This window comes from Poecile atricapillus, chromosome 21 (assembly GCF_030490865.1).
Source record: "Poecile atricapillus isolate bPoeAtr1 chromosome 21, bPoeAtr1.hap1, whole genome shotgun sequence".
NCBI classification, from domain to species: Eukaryota; Metazoa; Chordata; class Aves; order Passeriformes; family Paridae; genus Poecile; species Poecile atricapillus.
The window spans coordinates 10,104,639-10,114,667 of NC_081269.1; the positions used below are offsets into that span (position 1 = coordinate 10,104,639).

Sequence of the window (10,029 nt, forward strand, 5' to 3'; positions counted from 1 at the left end):
GAAATTACCCATATTTCCTATGACTCCATGGATTAAGCAGCTGTATTCGTGTTTTTAATACACAGGCATCTTCTAAAACCCTGTGACTCAAACTCTGCCTAATTCCTGACAAGGTCTCTGGAGGATTCAGTGCCTTGTCACAACAGCTTAAGGACAAGATAAAATAAGGGGACTTAATTCAATCTCTGCTGCCTTTGAAACCATTCTGGGAATATAGAAAGAGTAATTTATGGGAACTAATAACAAATACTCTGCTGCAATGGACTTGATGGAGCAGTGGCACTTGGAGGAGGCTCCTTGAAGCCTGGGCACCCTGGATGGGTTGTTCATTTTAGGAAGGGTTTGTTATCAAAGTTACTAAAGGCCTTCAAGCTAAAACCTCCCAAAAAATTCTATTTTCATTAGAAAATAAAATTTCAGAATGGTTTGAGTTGGGAAAAAGCCCAGCTGGAACAAGGATGTGATGATTGCAAGGTGTTCGAGTTGGGCTTTTTTCCCTGCCTTGTTTAGCACTTTGAGATTTCACTGAAATCTGAGGGGTTCTGCATTGATTTTGGGGTTCTGCATTGATTTTGGGGTTCTGGAAGCCTAAAGCTGGGTTTGTCCCCAGCACCCCTGAGCAAACACAGAGCCAGCCGTGTCCAGGGACGCTGCTCCTTGGAATGGGGATTAGGACATTAAACAGCCCTCATTAGGCCTGGCTTTAATGAGTTTAGTGCTCTGTAAGTGTTCTTCACCTGATTGTTCCTGGTGATGGAGCAGTGAGAGTTAAAGAGGGTCAAGAGGGCTGAGCATCACTTTCTTGCTTATCTCTGATAAGAGAGGGCCATAACTCTGTTCCCTTTGTGCCATAACTCTGTTCCCTTTGTGCCATAACTCTGTTCCCTTTGTGCCATAACTCTGTTCCCTTTGTGCCATAACTCTGTTCCCTTTGTGCCATAACTCTGTTCCCTTTGTGCCATAACTCTGTTCCCTTTGTGCCATAACTCTGTTCCTTTTGTGCCATAACTCTGTTCCCTTTGTGCCATAACTCTGCTCCTTTTTATGCCATAACTCTGCCCCTTTTTATGCCATAACTCTGCCCCTTTTTGTGCCATAACTCTGCCCCTTTTGTGCCATAACTCTGTTCCCTTTGTGCCATAACTCTGTTCCCTTTGTGCCATAACTCTATTCCCTTTGTGCCATAACTCTGTTCCCTTTGTGCCATAACTCTCTTCCCTTTGTGCCATAACTCTCTTCCCTTTGTGCCATAACTCTGTTCCTTTTATGCCATAACTCTGTTCCTTTTTGTGCCATAACTCTGTTCCCTTTGTGCCATAATTCTGCTCCTTTTGTGCCATAACTCTGCCCCTTTTTATGCCATAACTCTGACCCTTTTATGCCATAACTCTGCCTCTTTTGTCCCTTAACTCTGCTCCTTTTATGCCATAACTCTGCCCTTTTTTATGCCATAACTCTGTTCCCTTTGTGCCATAACTCTGCCCTTTTTTATGCCATAACTCTGCCCCTTTTTGTGCCATAACTCTGCTCCTTTTTGTGCCATAACTCTGCCCCTTTTATGCCATAACTCTGCCCTTTTTTATGCCATAACTCTGCCCCTTTTTGTGCCATAACTCTGCCCCTTTTATGCCATAACTCTGTTCCCTTTGTGCCATAACTCTGTTCCTTTTATGCCATAACTCTGTTCCTTTTATGCCATAACTCTGTTCCTTTTATGCCATAACTCTGTTCCCTTTGTGCCATAACTCTGTTCCCTTTGTGCCATAACTCTGCCCCTTTTATGCCATAACTCTGTTCCTTTTATGCCATAACTCTGTTCCTTTTATGCCATAACTCTGTTCCCTTTGTGCCATAACTCTGCCCTTTTTATGCCATAACTCTGCTCCTTTTGTGCCATAACTCTGCCCTTTTTATGCCATAACTCTGCCCCTTTTTGTGCCATATCTCTGCTCCTTTTTGTGCCATAACTCTGCCCTTTTTATGCCATAACTCTGCCCCTTTTATCCCTTAACTCTGCCCCTTTTTTCCCCTAACTCTGCCTTTTTCCCCTGGCAGCTGAGGAACAACAAGGCCAAGGACGTGTGTCTGGACCAGGGCCCGCAGGAGAACCACACAGCAATCCTGTACCCGTGCCATGGCTGGGGCCCACAGGTGAGGCTGGCACTGCCACCGCCAGGTGCCACCCCAGGGGACAGCCTGGGGCTGTGGCCTTGGCTCTCCAGTGATAAAAACACCTCGGGTATCACAGGGAGTGTTCCCAGCTGCATCCCCATCATCCTGCCAGAGCTGCCAGGAAAAGCCTTGAAAGGAATTGGAAATCTTTGTAAATTGAAAATGCTGAAAAGTTGAATTTTTTGCAATTTGAAACAACAAAAAAAAAAAAAAAGTGAAATTTGTAATTTAAAATAAAATCTTCCAGACAAAGGTAAATAACAACCATGGACACAATCTGAGTATTTCCTTCCCAAGGCCAGGTTGGATGGGAGTTGGAGCACCTGGGGTAGTGGAGGGTTGGAATAATATTGATCATAATAATGATCTTTATGATCTGTTCTAACCCAACCCATTGTGGGATTATTTCTCTTCCAGCCAGCAGAATAAACCCAGACTAATGGGGTAAAGAAAACAATTAGTGCTGTGGTAATGAGCCATTTCAGCTTGGCTGGAATTCGCTTTCCAGCACTCCTTTTGCCTCTCCAAAAGTTTTGGAGCATCTGGGGCCCAGCAGGCTCAAGGAGGTTCATTTTCTGCTGAAAAAATGTACAGTTCAAGGAGTGGGAAAGCATAAAAATCCTGTTCTCACTCCACAGTCACCCTGGGCTAAGATGCCAGAGTTGATCTGAGCCTGAGCTGGGAGCCTGAGGAGCTGGGAACCATCTGGGGGTGGAGAGAGTCCCACTCTGGGTTACCCTAAACAAAGACCAGTCCCAGGGGCTGATGGAGCCCCTGCTAAGCAGAATCTGCTCTTGCTCAAACTCCCCATTCTTCTCTTCAATGGCACCAACTGCCTTTTGCCCTTTGTGGCTGGAAATGTGCACCTGGAGGTGCAATATTGTGTGAGAAACCAGCTTGGGCTGCCACTGCCTGCTGGCCCTGGGCTCCAGGCTGGATGGCTGGGAATGAGTTATTTATTTTTATTTATTTTCCCCTCAGTGTTACTGGGATTAAACCCAACCATGTTTTCTTTCCCTACCTGAAGTTCTGAAGTCAGATTTTGCTGGCTGCCTGCAGCTTGCCCTTTTCATCCTTCCTGCTCTTCCCTCTCCACATTGTCCCTTCCCTCTTCAGCTGAGAGCCAGTTCTTGGCAGTTCCTGTGTTTTAAGGTACATCCAATTAGTGAAACCCCTGGAAAATGCTGGTTTTAAGCAGCTATCAGCCAGTGCAGAAGCTTTGAAATGGCCTTTGTGGCACCACGAAGGAAATTGGACTTCCCCTACAACTGTTTAATTAATGGGCTGCAGGTTGTAATTTATGGCTGGGAATGGAATTAGAAGTAATGGAAACTCTGGTTTGTGTGTGTGTATATATAAATATATATAATTTTTACTTATTTGCATGTGTATGAAACCCCACAAGGGGTTGTTGAGCTCCTTTGGAGTTGCTCACATCCCAAAGCACACACTGTGCCCTAAAATCCCCCTTCTCTCCTTCCTCCTGGGGCCCATCCCAGACATTTCACATCCCAGACATTCCTTATTTCAGAATAAAGCAATGATTTCCCTGGCAGCAGTGAGAGGGGGAAGCTGTGGGCTCCCTGCTGGCACTGTCACACCCCCAGGGGCTGTGGCTCCTGTTCCCTGCCACACCAGGAGTGCTGGGATTTTCCTGTCCCCTGTCCCTGTTCCCTGTTCCTGTCCCAGTCCCTGTTCCTGTCCCCTGTCCCCATCCCTGTCCCCATCCCTGTCCCCATCTGTGTCTGTCCCTGTCACTGTTCCTGTCCCTGTCCCCTGTTCCTGCCCCCTGTCCCTCTCCCTACCATGTCCCTGTCCCCTGTCCCAGTCCCTGTCCCCTGTCCCCATCCCTGTCCCCATCCCTGTCCCCATCCCTGTCCCAGTCCCCATCCCTGTCCCCATCCCTGTCCCCATCCCTGTCCCCATCCCTGTCCCCGTCCCTGTCCCTGTCCCCATCCCTGTCCCCTGTCCCCATCCCCATCCCTGTCCCCATCCCTGTCCCCATCCCTGTCCCCATCCCTGTCCCTGTCCCCATCCCTGTCCCCATCCCTGTCCCTGTCCCCATCCCTGTCCCTGTCCCCATCCCTGTCCCCATCCCTGTCCCCTGTCCCTGTCCCCATCCCTGTCCCCATCCCTGTCCCCTGTCCCCATCCCTGTCCCCATCCCTGTCCCTGTCTCCATCTCCATCCCTGTCCCCATCCCTGTCCCCATCCCTGTCCCTGTCCCCATCCCTGTCCCCATCCCTGTCCCCATCCCTGTCCCTGTCCCCATCCCTGTCCCCATCCCTGTCCCTGTCCCCATCCCTGTCCCTGTCCCCATCCCTGTCCCTGTCCCTGTCCCCATCCCTGTCCCTGTCCCCATCCCTGTCCCCATCCCTGTCCCTGTCCCCATCCCTGTCCCCTGTCCCTGTCCCACCCGTGTCTGTGCCCATGGAGCCCCAGCCCAGGTGGCACAGAGGGGCTGTTGGCTGTGCCAGGAGGGATTGCTGCTGTTCATTTGTGTCCTGTCCCCAGTTTCTGCTCTCTGCTGTGGCTGCCCATGGATTTAAGCTCAGCCTGGACGCAGCTCAGGGTGGTGGCTCTGAATTCAATCTCACCTTTACTCACCCAGCCCTCAATGAGTAAAATTCTGGCGATTTTTCTCTTATTTTCCCTTCAGCTTTCCATTCTCCCTGCCTCCATTCACTTCCAGGTCAAATCATTATGAGATTCCATCATCATCCTTTTATCCTGTAATTATATTGAGGCCGCTGATGGATTTTTTTCCTGCTTGATGGCTTCATCTTTGAGACAATCCCTGATGGAAGCACCTTGCTGTAATGATGTATTACACTAATAATGCAGCCATAGCTCATTGCAGTGACACAGCTATGGTGATATATTAAGGTGATAGAAAGCACTATAATGCTATAAAACTTAAGATAATGTTCACCCAGCAGAGCATTTCATTTAATTATAGGATAAAATATGTTTTGCCCATTTAAGCAGCAGAAGTTGAGGACAAAGCCATCAATATTGAGCTCATGGGGGACACGGCAGGAGCAGGGGTGATGAAACAGCACCCTTTAATCAGATTAAATTGTGGTAAAAGGCAAATCCTGAACATTTTACTGATGGCTGCTAATTGATGGTCTGCTCAGAGCAGAAGGGAAGCTAAACAACTCAAAATTATTTTCCAATAGAGTCAATGAAGGTCATCAAGGCTCTTATTTCCCAGGTACTGGGATGTCTAATTAACTTTCTGCCATCCCTGAGATGCAGCCAGCCAGAAATCACAATCACAGGAGATGGATTGGAGGTGCAGCTTTGCCAGGGGGATCAGCCCCAGCCCCAGGAGGGGCTGAGGGAGCTGGGAAGGGGCTGGAGAATCCCTGAGGGAGCTGGGAAGGGGCTGGAGAATTCCTGAGGGAGCTGGGAAGGGGCTGGAGAATCCCTGAGGGAGCTGGGAAGGGACTGGAGAATTCCTGAGGGAGCTGGGAAGGGGCTGGAGAATTCCTGAGGGAGCTGGGAAGGGGCTGGAGAATTCCTGAGGGAGCTGGGAAGGGGCTGGAGAATTCCTGAGGGAGCTGGGAAGGGGCTCAGGCTGGAGAAAAGGAGCTCAGGGGGAATTTCTGGCTCTGCACAAGTCCCTGGCAGGAGGGGACAGCCGGGGGGGATTTGGGATTTTATCCCAGGGAACAGGGACAGGAGGAGAGGGAACGGCCTCAGGCTGGGCCAGGGGAGCTCAGGGGGGACAGAGCAGGAATTTCCCCATGGAAAGGGAGCTCAGGAACTGGAAGTGCCCAGGGAGGTTTGGGATCCCATCCCTGGAGGTGGCACTGAGTGCTCTGGGCTGGGGACAGGGTGGGGATGGGGACAGGGTGGGGATGGGGACAGGGTGGGGATCAGGGACAGGGTGGGGATGGGGTCAGGGTGGGTTCCATGATCCTGGAGGGATTTTCCAACCCCAGTGATCCTGGGATTCCCCCCAGGGACAGCTGAAGTTGGGAACATGGCCAGGGGCAGTTTCCTGGATGAGGTTTTGTGGGCACAGAGCAGCCCCTGGATCCCTGGCAGTGCCCAAGGCCAGGCTGGATGGGTTTGGAGCTCCTGGGACAGTGGGAGGTGTCCCTGCCATGGCAGGGGTGGCACTGGAGGGGTTTAATGTCCCTTCCAGCCCAAACCATTCCACAATTCTGTGATCAAGGTTTGGGCTGCTCCTGACCCCTCCTGTGGGGAACACCCAGTGAGTGAACACTGGGGAGATGTGAGGAGCTCAGGACCTGCTCTGATACACAACATTTTCACTCCAGGTGGAGCTCCAGCAGCACCTGGGAGCAGGGCCAGGCCCACCCTGGGGTTATGAGCTCAGTCTGACCCTGTTACATTGCTTTAACTTGATTTCCAGTGTTTAATTATTACAGCCCAGATAACCCAAACTCCCAGTGGGATTTTCTGCCTCTTCTCTGGCATCTGGGTCACAGATATGCTCAGTTAATTAATGTGCTGAATCCTCCTTATTTGTCTGCTGGATAATGGCCTGATTCATAATTTAAATAAGCAGCTGTGGAGATCTTTCCCTTGAACTATAAAAGGCAGGACACTGGTGTTTCTTTCTCCTCACTCCAGAATTTAAATTCGTTTAGGGAAATACTTTGGTGGCATTCCTTGACATTCCTTTGTGTGCTGGAATTCCCAAGGGCATCATCCCAGCCTTTGTGTCCTGGGCAGCCCCTGGCAGCTGGATCCTGTGGGAATGGCTGCAGTCCTGAGCCCAGGGGCTGAGCCATGGGGCAGATCCAGGCTCCTGTCCCGCTCCTGGTCCCTCTGGCTGCTGCTGCTGCCTGGTTGGAGCCCTGGAGCTGTTCCAGGCACCCAGAGGCAGCAGCTGGGCCAGCTGGAATCCAGAGAAAACATCCACTGGCCCATCCCACAGCGCTCCAGGAGGCTCCAGGAGCGGGTTGAGAGTTGGAATTATTCCTACCCCTTCCTGTGTCTCAGTTCCTCACCCGCACCTGAAAAGAAACCAGACCCAAAGAGGGATAAAAGGTTGGAGGAAGTGGGAATTTATTCCTTCTGGCTCTGCTTTCCCCGTGCATCCCCACGGAATTTCTCCAGGGGCTCTGTGCTGTGCTGTCCCCGCTGGCTGTGCCGATGCTGTGAGGTGCTGAGGGTGTCCCCGCTGTCCCCCTGTCCCCAGCTGGCTCGCTACACCAGGGAGGGTTTCCTGCACCTGGGGGCCCTGGGCACCACCACGCTGCTGCCCGACACGCGCTGCCTGGTGGACACCGGCAAGAGCCGCTTCCCGCAGCTGCTGGACTGTGACAAGGTCAAGAGCAGCCTCCACAAGCGCTGGAGCTTCATCCAGGTGAGCCTGGGGCTGCCCTGGGGCTCCTCTGCTCCCCAGAGCCTGGGTGGGACACGGCCCATGGGCTGGGACAAAGGGGGAACGGTGCCACAGTGAATTCCAGCTCCTGGGGCAGAGGGAGGAGGTTAAGAGGGATCAGGGCAGCGCTTCATGACAATTTCTAAACAAAGTTTTCCTTTCTGGTAGCAGAGAGGTGGATCTGGTTATGTCTGGTCTGCCAATGGCTTCCAGATTCCTTTGTTTTTCATGGATGAAGAGTGAAATTCATTGTCCCAGAGCAGTTTAAGGAACACAGCTTTCACAGTGTCCCACTCCCCAGCAGCTGTGGGAATTAGAGGATACAGGTGGCCCTTGGCTGCTGCCAGGGACAATGGATGCTCATTCCATTTATTTGGGGAATTATTTTATTGTTTAAATTGCATTCCCACCCAGCCGAGTGCTCCTTCCAGCAGTGCTGGTCCTGGTTTGCTTCTCAGGCAATTGATATTTTCATTTTTCCCTCTTTTCCCACCCCCTCTGGTGCAGAACGGAGCCATCCTGAACAAGGGCACGGGCCGGTGCCTGGAGGTGGAGAACAGGGGCATGGCTGGCATTGACCTGATCCTTCGCAGCTGCACAGGACAGAGGTGGACAATTAAAAACTTCATCAAGTAGAGGCTGAAAGAGTCAGGGGAGTCTGACTCGAGCCACGGCCGACAGGGGCTGACACGCCTGGACTCCTTTGGGAAGGATGGAAAAGCAAGCAGAGCTTTATTGGTGTTCCTAGGAGAGGACCTGGGGGAGATGGGCATCTGTGGCTTTATTTTCACCAGCTGTGGGTCTCCCCCAGCTGATCCCAGCTCTGGAGCTGGCTCAGAACTGCTGCTCCCCCTGGCCAGCCCTCCAAGAGCTGCCACATTCCCTGCTGGAGCCTCTCTCGTGGGCTGGGGCAGTCTGGGAGCGTTGACTGACAGGGAATTTCTGCTTTCCCACACAACCCCGAGCTCTCCCAAAGGGCTGGGGAGGTTTGCACCGTGAGCCTGGACGCTCCTGCCTGGTGAGTGTGGGAACTGAGGAGCTTGGGAGAGGAAAAGGTTCCCAAGCCCCAAAGGAGCCGAGTTTGAAGGATTTGTTTTGCTGGGTCCTTGTTCCCTTTTCCCTTTCCTACCCCTGCATCCAGCAGCCCTTTCCCTGAGTTCTGGAGAAGCAAAACACACCCCAGCAGCTCCCAGGGATCTTTCCAGCCCTTAATCACAGAAGTTACCCAAACAAATGCAGTGGAATAAACCCCCTGACCTCCCCTTGCCCCCCTCTCCATCAGCCAGACGCTGCTGCCCAAAGCAGCACCTCCCTCCATGGAGACCCCAAAGGGACCCCATGGAGACCTGGGACGTCTGCCTGCCCTTCTGGGTGACTGCAGGAATGTTCTCTGGGGCTTGAGCCCCCTGTCCTGCCTGCTCAGGCCTGGCCAAGGACCCCCAGAGTCACTGCAGCCCCTCCTGAGCTGTGGCAGGGACAGGGAGGGAGGCCAAGGCACCAGCTGAAATTCTGCCCTGAAGTCACTTCAGGCTTGTTACTCCAGGGGAGGGATCCCAGCTGATTTATTTTTGGCTCACAGTAATCCTGGCTACCAAATCCCAGCTACCAAATCCACCTGGGAGAGCTCTGCTGGGGTCCTGGTGTGTGTCTGCCTGGAGAGGGGAAACTGGATCCCACAGAGCTGCTGTGTGTGGATGGCCACGGGCTTTGCTCAGCAGGGAGGAGAAACCAGCCCATCTCCTGTCCTTCTCCCAGAATAATCCTCTTTGTGGCTGCCCTCTGGCTAGGGTGCACTAAAATAGATTAATATATGAGATGTATGTGTAAATATGTTTCCCAAGCTGGGATGTGCACAGATCCTTTGCTGCAGAGCACTCATGCCTGTCTTCCATTTGCATCAGGATGAAGCTCCCTGGATGTTTAACGAGCTGAACTTCCAATGCCATGCAGCAGGTTTCTAACTGATGTTTTAGTAATTTATTGAAGAGAAGCAGATCTATTTCATTGTTCCTTCTACAGCAGCGAGCATCACCTAGGACTGATTGTTCATTTAGGCTTTACGAGGCTCCCTCACCCACTGGGGCTGTCTCTGATTTTTCCCCTGCCTTCCTTCATGAAGTAAAACCTCTTAGTTGTCCTGACTTGCAGAGTAGAGAGTCAGTGTAGGATTTTGCTCTCTTTTTCGCTGTTGCATCATCTCTTGTGTAATAAATCTGAGCACTTCCAAAGCCGGTATGACCCCGGGTGTGTGGATGCATGAGCCAGCTCCCCTCGCCTCTGCTGCTGCTGCCTCAGAGAGAAGCAAATTCCTGGGGACTCCAGGAGACCCCGAGGGCTCTGAGACCCCAGAGCTCTGCTCCAACTGGGAAATGCCCTAAACTGAGCAAATATTGGAGGGGAGAGCCTGTGTGGGTCAGGATGAGCAGCCAGACAGCCCCTGGATGCTGTCTGTGCTGTAATCCAGCCCAGCTCGGGCCCTGCCAGTGCCCAGGG

The 10,029-nt window shown here is 51.9% G+C and overlaps 1 protein-coding gene across 3 annotated transcripts in view; it reads left to right on the top strand.

Moving 5' to 3' along the window:
• Window positions 1-9,768, top strand: part of GALNT17 (polypeptide N-acetylgalactosaminyltransferase 17) — a 102,180-nt gene extending 92,412 nt beyond the window's left edge. The window contains exons 9-11 of one of the 3 annotated variants that reach the window (XM_058854679.1): window positions 2,056-2,151; window positions 7,351-7,518; window positions 8,044-9,768. In XM_058854679.1, coding sequence (XP_058710662.1) covers window positions 2,056-2,151; window positions 7,351-7,518; window positions 8,044-8,172 — 393 coding nt within the window. In that variant the 3' untranslated portion in view covers window positions 8,173-9,768. Of the gene's footprint in view, window positions 1-2,055; window positions 2,152-3,199; window positions 3,356-7,268; window positions 7,519-8,043 lie in introns of those variants that run through there. The other 2 variants (XM_058854680.1, XM_058854681.1) reach the window with 2 other exon arrangements.
• Window positions 9,769-10,029: the final 261 nt, after the last annotated feature.